General features: G+C 39.8%; 1 protein-coding gene across 2 annotated transcripts in view; it reads right to left on the bottom strand.

Annotated features, from left to right (window-relative positions):
• Positions 1–13329: 13329 nt before the first annotated feature.
• PDK3 (pyruvate dehydrogenase kinase 3) overlaps positions 13330–18750 on the bottom strand; it is a 58079-nt gene continuing 52658 nt past the window's right edge. For both annotated transcript variants that reach the window (XM_026848307.1, XM_026848318.1), the window contains exons 10-11: positions 16953–17066; positions 13330–15925 (exon numbers count right to left, since the gene is read on the bottom strand). In XM_026848307.1, coding sequence (XP_026704108.1) covers positions 15782–15925; positions 16953–17066 — 258 coding nt within the window. In that variant the 3' untranslated portion in view covers positions 13330–15781. The remainder of the gene's footprint in view (positions 15926–16952; positions 17067–18750) is intronic.

Genomic DNA, 18750 nt, shown 5'->3' with positions numbered 1-18750 from the left:
GTTCTTCGCTTTTACAGTTTGTTTTTTTTTGTTTTAATTTCATAGCACTTACTGTTCAGCAGCCCTTGTTCAGTGGTTTGAGTGGAAGACAGCACCACGACTTGTAAATAGGAACTGGAGAAAAACTCACCAGTGACCTCTTCTAAACAGAAGCTGTTTCTCAGAGTCACAGGTGGCTACCCAGTGACAAAGCCATATACTGTACCAGACATCCGTTCTCATTTAGGATATCAATAAGCTGAAGCCTTTGCCCTGCTGGTACAGACACCAATATCCATGTGCTGTTCTCCAGCAAACCAGAACCTCATTGTCTCTGGACACGTGGAGGGCAATTTTGCACTTCTGAGTCATGGTTGGGTTTTATTTTTCATGAGTGTTCCTTTAATTCAGTCCTATTTATCAGCCAAGCTCCACATGAAAAATAAACAGTGTACAACAGATACTGCTGCCTCTCACTTTCATTTTATAGCACCTTTGGACACATAAACACAACCAGGAGCGTAAGCCCCACTGATAGCACAGCGCTTCTTATGCCCAGTCCTTTGTACCCCGGGGCTTTATGTCCCCACAAATGCACTACAGCAGTTTCACCAACCTGCCCAAAATCCTGCTGCTTGAGTTACTTCTGTGGCTCTCTGCTCAGATGGGATCACCTCTCTCCTTGTCTTCACCCACATTTTTCTAGCTCCAGGGTGAAAGTGGAGAAATGCTGCCTCAGCTGACAAGGCCCAACTTTAGACACCAGCAAGTTTGAGACCTCCCTTACCCTCTGCCCCTGTTGCAGTAGAATTGGGAGCCACTATTTTAGTTCCTACTTTTAGTGGAAGAAAGAGGCAGTGCTTTTGCAACTATCCTGGTTCTGCTCCTGAAAACCATCCCTGGCAGCAAGCAGTAGCTGTGAGGCTCTCGTGTGTGCCAAGATGGTGTGTGCAGCTCTGCCAGATTTATGTAAAACTGCAGCAGCAAACATCAGCCACAGGGACAAAGCCTGACACTGGCCTCTGGACTTGACTCTTCCTTCAGCTAAGTCAGTTTGATGCCTCAGTGCTCCTGCTTCACTCTTTCACTTGTTATCCTTTCTGTAAGAAAGAAGTTATCATTGCAGCAGCTGTAGGAAAGACTGATTATTTATTGAACTGTCCTGCCTCAGGCAGGGAGAAGCTGAACCAGCAGACAGGGACTTAGGGCTTCCCAGAGATTTTTAATTATGGAATAAGCAAATTTCAAAGTCATTCAGCATGGCAGAGAAACTGTTTAAAGGCACAGCATCCACACTAAAATGCTGCCTGGTAATACAAGCTTTATTACCTAAGATGGAATTGGGGCCGTTTCGAGCAGTGTCTTGCATCACTTGGGAGATACACAAGACCTCCTCAGATGCACCCAGGAGCAGGACTGTCAGCCCAGCTGCAGCCCCACTTCTCTTCCTCTCTGAGCTGCCTCCACAGCTCTGTGGAGAGGGACCATGTCTGACTGACGCCTGCCCACAATCTCGCTGCCTTTTAGATGCCAGTTCTACACACACACACACACACACACACACACACTGCTGACAGCGCTCCAGGAAGGGATGAGAGGGTCCCCTGTGCACATGGGCCTGATGTAAACCCAGGGAAAACGTCAGCCACCACCGAGTTGAGCCCTCCCAGACAAGGTGACACAAAGCAGGAGCTGCAGCACCCTGCGGTAGCTTCTCCCCCTACTGCAGGCAAGCACTGTGTTAGGCAGGTTTGGAACAAACTTTAAGTGTGAACTGCAAAGTGTTTTCAGTTTTGTAGCTGGCATTTCACTGCACCATAGAAACCCTGAAAACACTAGCAAAGAGCACAACTGGAGGTGGTTGGAAAGTCCCCACTATAAATTCATACGAGTTCATACGAAACAAGCAGGGGAATGTTTGAAATGTACTGCAGAAAATCATCTCTGCTTCTACAGTCACGAGGCAGAGCTCTTGTGCCAGCACTCTGAAACATCTACAGTATTTCCTTAAAGTATTCAATTGTTTAGGCATGAAATATAACACTGTGTAACTCACAGGAATGATGTAATTCAAAAGGCTCAAGAAAGATAAAAGCAACATTTAAAAAACCCATAATTTTGTGTGTATATCAAAAATTTTTTTCAAATACTGTAGGGACATAATTCTCAAGAGAAAGAAAATACTTGGAATAGCACAAATCAGTACTGACAGCTGGAACCTGGACAAAGTTAATGGAAAACAGGCATTTCAAATGAAGCTACAGAAAAACTGCAGAGGAATCCTGACTTCCTAAGGGGCCCAGCTCAGAGGCAGGACCATTTATCAAGGATACAGCTATAATAAACCCCTAGTGTTGCCCATTCTGCTCTCTCCTGAATGCTGCTTTCCTTTCTGTGTCTGTAAGTCATCCCTCTGGAAATCACACTGTTCACTTCCAGTTGCTCTCCCCCTGAAAAGGCAGTAGTGATTTTGGCCTGGAGGCAGGACAGGCTTCACACCTTGCACAACTCCTGGCTACAGGCACAAACTGCAAATGTAACTACCAGCTGACTGCCAAAGAGCTGGAGTCCAACATTTCTGGCAGATCTTTTACCTCCTTCCCCACTCCAAAGCTGTCACTAAACAAGGTGAAGCTGCTTAAACTCCCCTTGGAACGTGATGTTTGGGGCTTTGCTTCCTCAACCGCAATCCTTGCTCTTCCGCTCCGAAGTCTCAGGAGAATGACTTCTGCCAACAGAAGCCATCCCGTGGGTCCCCAAGGGCCGTGTCCCCGTGAGCACACGCCCATGTTCAGCCCAGCCTGAGGTCAGAGGAAATTCTTGTTTGGGTTCAGGGCAAACCCCCTTGCTAACAAGAAAGTCCCCTTAATCAACATCAGGCCTATCAGCTCAACAGAAAGGAAGGATTTGACACTACATCAAATTTGTTTGTAAAAAAAAAAAAAAAAAAAAAAAAAAAATAATTAAATAGCAATTTCACTTGAGTCTGGTGCAGAAAACAGCTGACCTCCTCCTAAAAACAGAGCTGAAAATGGACCAGAAAGCAGACCTAGGGCTTTGCCTTTTGCATGGAGACCCTTTCAGGCAGCAGGCTGTCTTAAGAACTCCTCTACTGATCTTATTTTGAAGTGAGATTTTTTTTCCTCTCAAAATAAAACGCGTGTTCCCCAAGTGCGCAGCCACAGGTATTTTCTGCCCTTCTCTTTCAGAAGGGAAGGCCCTTTCCTGGTGCGTGCAAGGAAAGGCAGCATTAGCATTTCTAATCCAAATGGGAATCAGGGCCATTGCCTTACAGCTCCACTTTAGGGAGAGGACACAGATGCATAAAGAAATAAAAATAGCTCAAAGCCTTTGGAAACGCATCTTTGCTGTGCTAATCAGGGAACATGGGGCCAAGACTCCAGAAACAACTGCAGCTCTTCCTATGACAAGTCACTCTGCTGGATCCCCCAGCTGCATGCAGCAGGCTCCCATGTTAAAACCAGCTCCTCAAATAAGAGGTTTGAATTCCCCTGCCCCAGCAGTTATTCATGGTTTGTTTATGGTCAGGCCAATACCTTTCTTGAGCTCAGTTAGTTCTTTCACATTTGCTATCTCCATCCCTTTTCAGCTATTATCTCCCACAGCATCCATCCTTCCTTCCTTCAAAGAGAAACTGCAAGTTCATAAGCCACGTAAGGAAGTTTTGCCTTCCACACCAACACAAGAGCCCACTCCATATACAGTAGTGTGCCAAAATATAATCTGAAGACAAACAGACAAAAGAAATTTAAGGATTAAATTTTGCCTTTGAAAGTATGAACTCATTTCATCCTTCTTAAAAGGCAGCTTCACCCTATGAAAAGATGACTGTCTCCTAAAAGGATTAAAAGGTTACAGGGCTTGATCCCAAATTTCTCTGGTAATACTTCATGGTCTGTGCTATACAGGAAGTACTGTAGAGACTCTGTGGAGTCATCAGGATTTTGACTACTTACATTTTCCTCTCATCATTTTGGTAGCTCAGCTTCTCATTTACATTTAGGTTTTGGATAAAAGTCTCATCTCCATAGGCAGGGGAGATCACTTTTGCTGCCCATAGAACTGGGTTAAACAATCACAGCACAGCAGCAAATACCTGGGAGAGCCCAGACACACAGCTGAGAGGAGGACACCCCAAACCACTACCCTGCCCGATTCTCTGACATTGACTGTGACTTCAACAAGTACATGTGTCCTGGTTTCAGCTGGGATAGAGTTAATTTTCTTCCCAGTAGCTGGTACAGTGCTGTGATTTGGATTCAGCTGATAACACACAGTTTTAGTTGTTGCTAAGGAGCACTTATCCTAAGTTAAGGATTTTTTTAGTTTCCCATGCTCTGCCAGCAAGCACACGTACAAGGACCTGGGAGGGAGCGGTGGCCAGGACAGTGGGTCTGAACTAGCCAAAGGGATATCCCATACCGTAGGACATCATGCTCCGTGTATAAATGGGGCCAGTTGGCTGGGGGTGGATCACTGCTCAGGCATCGGTCAGCAGGTGGTGAGCAACTGCACTGTGGATCACTTGTCTTTTCTTGTGTTTTATTTATCTCCTTGTTATTTTTCTTTTCATTAATTATAATATTTTATTACTAGTGATTGTATTTTCTATTTTATTTTAGATTTATATTTTATTTTTATTATTAATCTGGTCTTCTCAACCCCTGCATTTTACTTTTTTTTCCAATTCCCCTCCCCATCCCACCGGGAAGGGGAAAGTGTGAGCGAGCAGCTACGTGGTGCTCAGCTGCTGGCTGGGGTTAAACCACAACACAGGAGAGAAGCAGGATTCCCCTTTTTAAAGCAGTGTGAAATTCCCTGATCAATAGAGGATGCACTCACTGGTGTAGCAAAGCTCATGCTCACAAACACCTCTGCGAGGGCAGGTGAACGGAGCTGCCTCGGGCTGCGTACCAGTGCCCACCCCCGGGGTTGCTCCTCCTGTGCAAGCAAGGAGCCGGCAGGCTCAACGCAACTCAGCGGGTGCTGCCTCAGTATCCAGCTGGCAAGCTTGGTCCTGAGCGATCAAACAGAGCAGTAAACCCCAAACCACTGTGATTCACTTCTATTTGCAGAAAGGCTACAAACAAAAGCCCTGGCGTGGGAAAGCTGGGGATGCAGGAATCTTCAGATTTTTTGGCTTTGTTTTTAAATTACTGTGGTGAACAGAAGCAAAAACTAACAGTTGTAAGGCACAGTTTTCACAGTTACAAAACTTACGAACAAATACCTTCTTTTAATGTTTAACTGGACTAATCAAGAAGAAAATGGTCCATTATCTCAACACAATTACTCCTGTGTCTAAGCATGTGAAGGCAGGAACGCTCAAAGGGAAAATCCAACACAGCAGCACTGACCAAGCTGCACATGCATGTCAAGACTCACGTGTATTTCAAATTCTAGAAGCAGCTCGCTTACAGTAAACTGTGCCGAAACTGTGCCCTCTTCAGCACGCTGTGGTATTTTTAACCCTATTCTATCATTCTCTAATTATATTTCCTGAGAAACAAATCCTGGTTTTCTGTAAAATAAAAGTAACTGTGAACCACAAAGCCATCATCCACTTAGTAAAAGTAGGTGAATTACAACCTGCTCTTTACAAGGGACTAGCTCTGAATACCAGCAAGGCTGTGTTATTTTAATGTACTAGATGCCATACTAGTCTCTAGCTTTTTTTATTTCAAAACTAATGCATAAAACAGTAGGAACCCAGTTACTTTGCTATTTGGCCATACTGAAGATATTTTGCATCATCAGTTTAAAAGTTAACTAGTTTCACTTTTAACAGTGCCTTGAGCTTGCACTGCCACAATACATGATTAAAAGCCAAATGCCAAAACAAAATATGAAGCTATACCCCAGGAAAAATTTTTTTTTTTTTTTCTTCCCTTTGGTTATCCAAAAGATCACTCTCAATTGCATGCATTTATTCCAGGAAAGAACACAGACATTCTGAATATTCATCCTGTTCACATGCAAATAGAAAACTGCATAAGGCATATCTCCTGTATAAGAACTAACAAGATTTGCCCCACATAGCTAGTGTCCAACTAAACATTAATTCAAACAGTGTAGTAAATCTTGGGTGATTTTTTTTTTTTCTTTCCCTTTCAAGAGCACCTTTTCTTCAAGCCACTCCACAGCACAGGCTTGTGTCATAAGACACACAGAGAACACTGAGAACCACCAGAAAACACCAGCAAGCTCATAGTCTGCATCTTTTTAAAAAATGCAAGAAAAAAATTAATGCCATGAAATCAAACACCTCTATTCTGACACCTTTTGACTTCCAGTTTCTGTCAGTTCAAGTCAATTTGTCATTAAGAACATAAACTACATAGAAGCTAATCAAAATGCAGTAAGCCATTATGCAGAGTGGTGGTACTACCATGCCATCTGCAGAACTGACTTCACTCATTAACTGAATGAAATTATATCTACAGGGAAGCGCCCAAGATGATCTTTTTACCTGTTATACCCAACTATTCAAATGTTTTATCAAGAAACAAAAATTTAGAGATCAATGTTATACTTGAGCACTGACAGTTATGTATCAAGCACCTTGATAAAATACTTTCATATGCCATTAAAAATAAGAAATATAGAAGTTCTCTTGCTGTAAGACACAATGTTTAGCAAGCCAGCATTCTCCATCATTAAGTGCACAGAGTAGCAGGAAGACAAAATGTATTTAAGTATACCATAACAAAGCATAACTCCAACCTCTTCATCCATCACAACTAGCTACTTGCAAAATATTTCATAAAGCTGGTAAATTTGTACATTATAACATAAAGAACCAGGTCATTTTACTTAGTCCATAATATAGGGGATAGTTTTCAAGCATACTGCATCGTACTGACTGTGGACACCTGTTTACTGAAAGACACCCACATCTGAAAATAAAGAAGGAAAGAATATTGTTTCCCGAGTGGTAAAACTTATCCACCAACATCCAGAGACATAGAAACTACCACACAGCCACGACTTGCACACACAAAACCCCAGGTTCCTTTACCTGAATGCAAATCTAAAGGGCTAATCAGCCCCAGGAATTATATCAAATATTCTTGTATCTATGAAGAGACTTTTAACATAAGAACAAAGAGCAAAGTGAAAGGCAAGGGAAGTGCTCACAAAGTGCAGGGGAAGCCACGCACGCCACCAACAACCTCAAGTCTTCTAGGAGGGCTCCCACATTTTAATAACTGACATCTCAAAACAGTGCAAGCAGGGATCAGTTTCCATAACCACAAGAAAGTTTTAATGAAGCTGTACTTTTAAAGCTTTCTAATACCAAAACTCAGTCAACATGTGACCTTGAAACCTGGCAGGACTGAATTCTTCAAAAAAAGTCTTTAAATCAGCATTATTTAAAGGTACCTGCTCATTTATTAATTTCCAGAAAAGAATCCACAGTGCAGATCAAGAAGGAAAATCATCTTAAAAATGCCAAACGATGTCTCCTAGTTGCACTTTAGTAGAAGCAAAGCAACATGCCTGTTGCCTTGGACTAGGAGACACTAGAAAGACAAAAAACGATCCAAGACACTAGATAAAGAAGGGTTTTCGGATTGCTGTAACAAGGTTTCTAAACAGCTAATGCTCTTAGACAAAATAGAGCAGGCATTAGTTACTACACACAATTTTATTCTTGGTACTAGAGGAGATGGTACAAAAGCTTAAAGTAAAAACAAGCTCTGAGTTAGATGATGAATATAAACTGATCTGACAAAAAAAATGTTTACTTTTTCCTATTAAGCATGCCTGACATGTTTTGCATGCCAGATTTCATTTAAAAAACCTGTCTACTGCAAGACTTCTCTTTCTACTGAAATTAACAAATTGAAGTACTGCATGAGTCTACAAGTCTAAAAAAGACATAAACTGTATAATGAGAAACTGATCGCCTATTACAAATAGCTCTTCCACATAAGCCCATGTCCCAGAGCCATAAATCTTCATTATACTACTGCTGCTGCAACTAGTTGCTTCATATTCTACTGGCAGATTTTGAAATTTTGAGCTACTTAACCACTCAGCTCCTGTGAACATCCTATCGTGGCAAATGGTAAACAGCAAGAAAGTACAACACAGATTTCTTCCCATCTGAAGTTTTAAAATAAACTGATCTGAAAGGAAATTATCTCAGTTCTAGCAAAAATCTGACCATCTGGAGCCTCATTTATTACTTAAGAAAGTTAATGAGTCAAGCAGGCTGGGTCTCCAGGCATTTTCCTGCTCTGGAATTGCTTGGTAAGAAACTTTGTTTTTTCATTTTCTTGAATAAGTTATGAACACATATAAAACTTTATGGAAAGCTGAAAAAATTTCAAGGTAGACGCCTTGGGGTGTTATTTTAGATATTTCAGGTGTCAAGAATAATCCTAGAAACTTTAGCTTTAGGGAGATTTATATAGCAGAAAAACCACAAACCCAAAAGGTGCTCACAGGCTCTAAGAAAATAACGTGTGGTGACAAACCATGCTGACATACCCAGAACAATCGGATACTGGAGTTTCAGAATTCCCCAATAACTCACTTTTGGTCCTAAACCACTGTAGGAGCTTCTGCTGCTTCCACATCAGGAAATCAAGAACCCCAAGCAGCAAGGAAGAATTGGAGGCAATCCTTAATAATACTGAACGTTAAAGGAAATGTCACACTCCACAGAAATATTAGGAGGTGTTAAAACTGTAGGCTTCATCTCTGTTCAATTCAAAGGAAGCATCAGCACTGCCAAGATAGGTAGCTCAATCCCTACCTTCAATGTCTCACTGAATTTGGTCCCTCTAAATCCTGTACGTCTGCAAACCAGCAGCCTGAAGTGCTGGGAAGCTGTGCTGCTGCTACCACACTAACAGTGGTCATTCAAGGGGTTAAACACTCCGTTCTGTCACTTGCATCGATATATTAAACCGATCAATTATTAAATCAATGAACTAAGTCTTGATCAACACTAAGGGCTATAAAACCAAAGGCAAAACCACCATACACTTCTATAACAAAATGGTTCACAAACCCACAATAGTCTAGCTGAATTCTAGTGAAGTTTGAAACACACATAGCACATGGATGGCACCAAAACTGATTCAGCTCAATGTTTGGCAATGCTAATACCTTTTCTGCTTATAAACCTGTGTGTTCCCTTAACACCAAGCATTTGGAGAATATGAAACAAAGCTCATTTTTTAAAAATATTACTTCGTATTTTCAAAAGGCCAAATTCCCAGCCACCAAGTAAGTTTCATTTATAATTGTTTCAACTTAATGCTCTTTAACTTTCTGGATTCCCCTATGAAAGTGATAAAAGAAAAATCTTGGGTTCTTGCCAGTGATTTTCTATTTTAGGCAGTTATTCAGAAACAGCCGTTTCTAGACCATAGAATCATAAGAATCATAGAACAGCTTGAGTTGGAAGAATCACAGAACGGTTTGGGTTGGAAGGGACCTTAAAGATCACCTAGTTCCAACCTCCCTGCCGTGGGCAGGGACACCTTCCACTAGACCAAGTTGCTCACAGCCACGTCCAATCGGTCCTGAGTAAAAGGCCCAAACTTTTCTTACCTCAGTGTTCTGAGAAAGGAGCAGTGAATACTAGTTTAAAAAAGTAAAGCAAAAGTCACTAGGTTAACCCAATTCTCTTAGACTACAAAAGAGAAAATTAAGTTCTGGAAAATTAAGTTTTCCAGAATACTACAGGTACACATTCCCACCTGTACTCCCTCACTTCCCCACTCCTGCCTCAAGCTACAAACCTACAGAAACCAGGGAGCTTATCTGTGTAGAGAAAGGAATAACATAAAAAAACATTTGCAGAAGTGATGGACCTAGAGTAATATCTGTAGTGATTAGTTTTTCAAGAAGCCAGCCTCCCACAAATGCTTTTGCAGTGCCATTATTTTGTAGGAAGAGACATCTTCAGATCTGCAATCAGCAAAAAAATTCTTATGTTTCAATTTTTCTGCTCAAATCAAGTTGTTTTCCATACAACCATCTTTGTAAATATTTTGGTATCAGATCCTTGGCATAATAGCAAAATCAAGAATTGTGAGGTTCAGCTATGTTAGGATGTAATTTTATCTTTTTAAAAACAAATCAAGTCTTGCCACAAGAATCACTGAAAGGTAACTTTGGAATGAAAACTAGTGTATTTTATGAAATACATTAAAAGTTTTAAAGTCTTAATCTACCTGGAAATCTGATATAAACTGGATCAGATTAAATGTACCTGAAAATCAGAGTAATACAATACAGAAGCAATTGCATTTGTATATACAGGTCTAGAACCAACTTAAAAAATAGATTATGTGTGAGATTTTAATAATAAATCTCAGGGGGGTGAAGGGTGACGGACATGGAAATGCTCAAATATATGCTTCCACAGAAAATTTCAAACAGCTTTGTGACAAAACAGGCAAAGAAAAACACTTCTATCTAAAATTACTCTGAGCTCCCAACTGCAGTGGAGGGTGTCCCTCTGTTGACATGTGTGAAGTTGACCTTGGGCTGCTTCACAAACTAAGATCCAAGTCTGTGAAAACAAACCAGTCCCTCAATGTCACCGTGTGGCTTTTACATATTACTCTTAGCAAAACAAAGAAAAAAGGAAAATAGAGTATATACAAATTATAAACACTGGTATTGGACTAGAATCAATTCCAGCACAAGTTACAGAAGACTCAAATTTAAAACATCACCAAGTAATCTCATGAAAAATTAGCTTCCCTCTCTTCCACTATAGGTTCAGTTGATTCAAATGATGCCACCTCAGGGGAAAGACAACATGAGACTTCTTTCCCTCTTGGACACCAGCTGCAACAGAGGCTAGCTCACCAGTAAGAGTTCTGCCCCCCAACCAGTGTCGGGAACAAACTGACTTGATCTCCACCCACATCAGAAACTCACACGATACAACCCAATACAAGTTTAGCACTGGGAACAGTTCATCAGAGATGGCAAGCGTGAAACAGCTAGCAGGTCCCTCACAGAAGGACAGTCCTTGCTGCAGAGCTGAGAGCACTGATAGTGCCCCCCTTGGAAACATGCCCCGCCATGGCCTGAAAGGATCTACAGAGGTATGAATTTCAAAGGACTGTCAATCTGGCACCTCTTGGCAATATCCAACTCAAAGGGAAAATTTTAATAAATCGATTAATACCAATCTGTTAGAATTATCACAAACATCAATCCTACATTAAATAAATCAATCTCAGGATTTAAGAAACAAATTCTCTATGCCAATTTCTGAGATCTTTTAAGGCAACATAGTACTGCAATTAAAGCATACGAACTTCAAATTTTATTTATTTGTAATTAGAAAGCCACTTCAGATACACAAGTCTTCATTGTTTTAAATTAATGTCAACAGCGTAAATCCTGATCCTGCAAACAGATTCATTTAAGTGAGATTACTCTCATACACTGTTTACTTGTGCAAATATTTGCAAGATTCAGCCCTGAAGTTGCTACACAATTTATAACCATGTTCCTCACTGTGAATAAACTCACCTTTGAGCTCAGTAATACATCGTTCTGTCATGTGCCATCATATTCTCTTAAGTTCTGCAAAAACATGTTTATATACATTAATTCACAGGCAGGTGAGTACGTCAGGAGAAGAGATGAAGAGCTATTAGAAATTACAGCATCTATATGGCAACCGAGGAAACATGCAAGGAAACCAAACACCACACAATCAGACATGGTTATCCTCAAGAGATAAACAATAAACATTTAGGCTGTTTTCTACAAAATTATTTATATCACTCAAGACCACTTTGCACTTTGTAGCACTTAACACATATGGATCTAGAAGTGCTTATTAAAAGGGTGTATGTGTGGGGGTGGGATATGTCTTCCATATCAATGAGGTCAAGACTTCACTCTAAATACTAGGTTTGGGTGCAGGTGAATAGAAGATTGCACTACACTGAAAGATCCTTTTTGCTCACTTTTTAGAGCAAGTGAACAGCTGTTTCAAAGCATATTCTACATGCCACTGAGGACAAGGAAAAGTGTGTTACCCAGTTAGAGCAGCAAGTGTAGTTTACCCAGCCAAAAAGTAGCTCGAGTTTTCCAAGAACACTACAATTAATATCCATATTCTTTAAGTATGTGTCAAGTGACCTGCTAGAAACACTGTCCAGGAGGTAGCACAAACTGCAGCAGGACCAAGAGTTTCTCAGTACTATCTTAGGTCATCACAGTAAAGTACAGAGGCAAAGACTACACATTTGAGTTGCAAAAGAAGCATTTCACTATCTTCTGAATATTTCTCATCAAGTGCTGACTCTGAAAAACACCTTGTTAGTCTCAAAACAAAGCCTAGAAAAGCAGGGAGCACAAATACGTAGAGTTGGAAAGACTTCAGTATCTACTAATATTAAACTAGGCAGGAGATTAATAAGATTACGTTCAAGACATACACCAGAAAAATGCACACTGGACAAAAATGTTAAACCATTTGTTACACTAAAACATATAGAAGTTGTTTGTGAATTCTCAGGAAGAATGGAGGAGTCAACATCTCTTGCTCAGTTTGTTTCTATTAATCACTAAACACAACAGATAGGAAGCATTTTCAATGAAAGCATTTCTTCTAATTATGTGTCTTGTAACTCAAGACAAGCAGGTTGCAATAACATTAGCAGGCCATATATGTGAAATCCATAAAAAAGAAATATACTTTTTATATCATCAGAAAGTCAGGAATTAACAGCCCCAAGATATCAAAACAAATAGTTGTAACAGATTCCTGTCAAAGGTAGAAGTAACTGTAGTTAAACTAGCCATATTAAAACCCCATCCACCTTCATTTTGCAGGCATACCCATTGAAAAAACTCTCTTCTAATCAAAGTTTTGCTGCTTTTGTTTCTCAAGACTGTTTTCAGACTAATACCCCTATGTAGAAGAAATGTGGCATGAGGACAATGAGCGAGGAATGATTTATGGCATACCCAGCATCACTACTAAAGCACAGGCTGCCTAAACAAGGTTGGAGAGGAGAAAAGTTGCTTCTGCTTATGTTCACCATAATGCCCATGAACAGACCTTGGGAAATGGAAAAAAATGCATTCTTTGTGCTCCGTCTTCCTGCTTTGAGCTGTCTGTACATGCTCAGTGTTCTTGAAAATAGGTGTCATTTCAGGGGACTTCAAGTTTTCAAGTACTAGACCCTTCAGTACTGAAAGCCAGCAGGTTTTTGTGAATAAAGGAGTGAAATTACTCATATACCATAACATCCTCCATGGTATCTTCAGCTTTCATTCACTTGCTTCCATGGTTTATATTCACTTCATGAAAACAAGTTCAATATGCCAGGCATCCTTTTTTTAAACTTTGTTTCCCCTCCTCTTTATGTATAAGGAGACAGTCAAAAAGAAGCACCAGGTCAGGGTTTACTACCACAAAATATGATTGCTAACAAAAGCTGAAACTCAGCTTCTTAAACAAACTTACTCCTTGGAATGTTTTAGGTAATGTTCTAGGAAAAACTGACCACACGCAACTGGGAAAATAGCAGTTTCATCACAAATTTCTATTTTTAAGCAAGCTCTCCTCTGCCATTACTAGAAAGCATACACAACTTGAAGTGAATTTAAAGAACAGTAAGAAGTTATGAGTGAGAGCAGAAGTGACTAAATTTTAGTAGATGTGACTTCCAACTGGTGTTTCAGTCAAATGATTACTCTGATTTCACCCCAGCAGCATCACTGTATTGCTTGAATAGCAATTTGCCTTCTCTGCAGCAGTGCCTGCAGTCATGGGAAATTATTGCTCTGGAGACCACGTGTTACACCCTCCCCTAGCCAGGGTCAAATGAGCCCAGTTCAGGAACAAGGAGGACAGCCCCATCCACATGCTCCTCCTTCCTACCTGCGGGCAGAGGGGCCGCAGAAGGGCACCACTGCCCAGCTAATGGGTCAGACAGCCTTCAGCAGCCGTCCAGGTTATTTCCATCTCTGACCAGTATGGCAGCGCTCTGCAGAGATGCCTGTGAGAAAGCCTTAAAACAACCTGGTGCTCCAACACTACTTATCTGTACAGTGTAGTAGAGCCCGCAGAACCTCAAGCCCTGCAAACTTGTGAACTATTCAAGTAAAAATTCTTGAACTGACTGCAACAGGTAAGAGCAAGGGTTTGCAAGGTAAGGACTCTGACTCCTCAGAAACAGGGCTATATGGAGTTTATTGCTCAAAGCACTTTGTAATCCTTTGACGAAACGTGCTACCTAAGTGCAAAGTATTACTGTTAAGTCAAACCAACATTTTTTAAAAAATACCTAGGAATTCCTCAACTTTTCCCTGTTTGCCAAACAGATCAGTTCTTTATAAAAATAAATATCAGGAGGACAAAAGGGACAGTTCCCCTAAAGTTTCAGTAAACAAGTTTCATTTTTCCATGCTAAAATCTGCAGTACCTTTCAAAAAAATATCTAAATACCTAAGAGAAACTGAAGGTGCATCAGAGTTGCTTACAACTCATCTACTTTATTCCCATGGCTAGGATGTCACCAGAACTTCTAAATTTCACAAATCTTTCTGAAAGGCCATAATATCAGAAACAGTATTTGGCAAAGACTTGGTGAAGAACAGTTTCCTAATAATCTGAAATAACCTTTACAGCACATTTAAGGGGTAAGTACTTAGGGTTTTTTCTCTTTGTTTTTCTCCCCCCCTTAAATCAGGTACCAGCTATGTTTTGTCCCTCCCATTTCTATGATATTTCCAGTTTCATGTATTTAGACCAATGACGCTTTCCAAAAGCTGGTGTACAACATCTTTATATACACTACAAATTCAGATTACCAGACTATAGTCAGACATTGAATATATAAATAACTTTGCAAACTATTTACAGGATTTAAACTAATCAGGTTCCAAGCAACCAACACTCTTAAGGCAAATTCATTTGTATGACGGGCTGTCCGGCCTTTCAGCATTTCTCTCCCCTCCCCATCCCCCAACAAATCATAGGCAATAAACATGAAATGGAATTACCCCCTGCCCCTGTATTGACAGTATTTCCCGGATGGAGAGATGATCTAACCACTTATGATCTTTCCTCAAAACTAGGAAAAATGTATAGAAATGCATTTCTGGGTTAGTGAAATCATTAAGGTGCATACCAAGAAGTGGAAGTCCCAATGTCTTGTAACAACATAATTTTTGTATGCACTTGACAAATGGGTTTGGGAAACTGGGAAAAGCATCAGTTTAAAGCTGCACAATCCTTTGCAGAACTACATATTTATAAGCTCATTAGATAAAAGATCTGAAGAGCTCAAAGGGATTTTCTGTAACAGGTGACACTGTGCAATATAAAATGCAGCAAAGAGTGGATTTTCAGAGCGTATGTTTAACTGCATTAGAAGTTTTCTCTTACGCCATATTGCTGTGCAAGATACTATTCACCATTTTAAAGGGATTCTGCACATCTTTGCCAATCCTTATATTGGAATAAAAATTGGCAGTTCAAATAGTATCTTTTTGTTACAACATTTTATTCGTAAGTGCAATCACAGTGCAATCCCTTTTGTCAATGCATGACTGAAGGAACCAAGCATATTCTGGTGAAGTAGACAGGATTCACATACCAAACGTGCTTAGTGCCTTCCTTTAAGTCCCAATCATCACTTTGTTCTTAGTATTTTTCAATGCCCTGATTAGGTCTTTGTTTGGAGACAATTAGCTATTGTGGTTTGAAGGATTTTGGAACAAAGCAGAGACTTTATACTGAACGCAGAGGTCATCTCTAACAGAGACAAAAGGTGGCAAATTATCGATTAGCTTTATATTTAGAAGCATCCCTTGGTTCACTGCTAGGATTGCTCCAGTCATCTGCTTCAGGTGTGGTCTTGTAGTGTCGCCATGCTGACTTATTAAAAACAGGAAGTCTTTCAAATGATTCACTTGAAAGGGCCTATGGAAAAACAAAAGCAATGGAAATTATCATTAGAGATACCAAGAGCAAGATGATACTCTGGGGAGTTTTACAGTTACAAACTTCTGTATTGAACAAGCGTCTCTGTATTGAACAAGTGTCTCAATTATCCAAGTGTTAACATGTCACAATACTATTTTGAAAGTAGTTTAGCTGTGACTAATCACTCTAGTCACAGTCAAAGTACTAGCACTTTAAAATACTTCCCTTCTTTCCAGGGATACAAAGACAGAAAAATTTCACTTCAACCATCTTGGACCCTGCCAGCACACTGATTTGTGAGCACTGATCTAATCCAGTTCATTACCATGCCTTTTTCCTCTGAGGAAGCCCATACCTTTTTCCTCCACACATACATGCACAGGATTAAACGCACCAGAGACAGACGTTAGCACAGGATTCCACAACTCACTCCCTACATACAATGCCTTGGCACAGTGACAGCGCTGTCAATGGCCTGCACATGAGCTACATGCTACATTCTTTTCAATTTCCCGATGAAATTCAAGCACCTAGTTTCAGCCTTAAGCCCCTGAGTAGCCTGGGATCTCCCAGAAAAATGACAACATGATCAATACAGCCTATTGCACAAAGGTCAAGAACTGCATGGAATAAAAAAAATATATATATATTAGTCAGGAGTTAGTCAATAGTCTTCTCAGTTTTATTGTGGTCAAAACTTTTAGAATCGAAAAATATTAACCAAAACTCTCTCTCATCACACACTTCTTTGAAAATGCAGCACTGGGAACAGATTAAGAAAATTAAAAGATCCAACACAGCGGACTGAAAAAAAAAAAAAAATCAAAGCAAACTAACTAGTATTCGTGCCAGATTAATATTTATAACCTTGGATTTTAGGATTCTGTGTAACTGATTTTGATAAAATATAACTAAGATAGCAATTACAAATTTGAAAACAAGTTGAAGAGAGAAAGTTCAGTTATTCAGCCTGGTATAAACAAACTGCAACGCATTACTAGCTATAAAAGGATCAAATTCATACCTTCAAATAAATTACAGCATCTGAACCAACGCCTTCCATTGAGTAGAGTTTAAGGTCACCTTGAAAGTACCTAGCATACAGCCGAGAAATTGGCAAGCCATAGCCAAAACCAGCCTACAGAAACAAGAAAACAAAAGGAAAAACATGATGGAAAGTTTTAAAAAAAGCAACAGATCACTGCAATTATTTATAATACGGGAGATACCTAAATATTAGATTTGCATCAAATTACTTTTCAAGCTTTCCTTTATTACTCAGCCTACACTAAGCTGGTATTCAGCTTTTTGAGAAATGTGCTTTTTTCCCAGGCATAATTTTTTTAGTTTAAGTCCAGAAAGGGGAAAAATATCAGAGGAATAGGACTACCCTGCCCATTCTGCACTTTCTCCAAAAGGTATGGAGGTATAACATACAGTACATGCGGACTCCAATCACCAAAGAACGGATGCTCTCTACTTTTTCCTCACTATGATTACCACTGCTATAACATTCCTTTCTATATTTGGTAAAAATCAGATTTTTGACAGGACGTTTTTTCTCCCCTAAGCCTAGGATTATTATTCTCAAATGTCTCCACACTTAGGAGACTACAGAAGAAAGACACAACTCTGTTCACTTCATCTAGGTCACAGCACTAAGTGATTGCTGATGCCATACTGCAACAGAGATCAGAAGACTACTGCAGATGACTTCATACAAAGCGATACAATGCTAATAATCCTTGCTATTTACCTATCTAACAAGAAACCAGGATTCCACAGCACTGAATGATCTCTGAGGACTAAGACCCTGTACAGATCATAGAATTTTCAAAGCATAATAGACTTGACAGGTAAAAATTTTAGATTTTAAATTTACAACACTAATATTCATAACCATAGCTGCAACAAGGTCAACGCTTGATACCTTTTCCAACCTATTCTTGTCATAAAAAATTATAAAAAAACCCAAGTCTCCCTCACTGAGCTAGGGAGTAAGATTTTGGTCTACACATCAAGTTTTTCAGATGACTATCTGCTGAGAATCACAGTGGTTGATTATTCACCTGAAACCACACCGCCTGAATTTTTCAGGACTCTTCAGAGCAATAAAGGAAGGATTCCAGACCTACAAGCATTTGTCAAGACAGACATACAATGCAATGGAAGGCGGATATACAATGCAATGGAAGGCGGATATACAATGCAATGGAGTTATACAACTTTCTATAAGGGTGGATTACAAGAAGAATTACGACACCTAAAATTTTGGAAAACCAATAAACTCATTCCACTACAATACTCCTACAAAGGCAACTTGACAGATAACTGAGAATCATGCCCTGAATCTTAAAGTCCCAAAATGATACAACAAAGAGAAGGCTAAGAAGGACTTGCAAGCATTATATACAGCTAATAAATGGTATCACCTCACAAGAAATCCCTTGAGGGAGGGTTGAACATTAAAGAACAGTATTCATCACAAATTCTCTTGCTGTCATCTACTATTTCTACAAGAAATACTTTGCTTTGTTTTTACGGAAGTCTAAATTTAGTTATCTTAAATTGGTTAAATTCTGAGCAAAATGAGAAACTGAAATGCCAAAGATGCTCTTTCTACTCACACCGCTTGTCATAGTTATTAGTGTGTATTTCCAGAGTTAAAACAGTTGCTTAGCTGCACTTTTTCAAACAACAGTATGCTTTAAAAACTTAATTCTCAAAGACACCCATTAGAGACACATGCATCACTTTCAAACATCTGGTCTTGAAACTAGATGCATTTTTTTCTTAACTTCTAAAAAAATGAAGTTATTTGA

Source organism: Athene cunicularia (genome assembly GCF_003259725.1).
Source record: "Athene cunicularia isolate RWA chromosome 1 unlocalized genomic scaffold, athCun1 chr1_part1, whole genome shotgun sequence".
Taxonomy (NCBI): Eukaryota; Metazoa; Chordata; class Aves; order Strigiformes; family Strigidae; genus Athene; species Athene cunicularia.
Note: the sequence above shows the minus strand (reverse complement) of the source record. Positions and strands in the feature narration are given on the sequence as shown.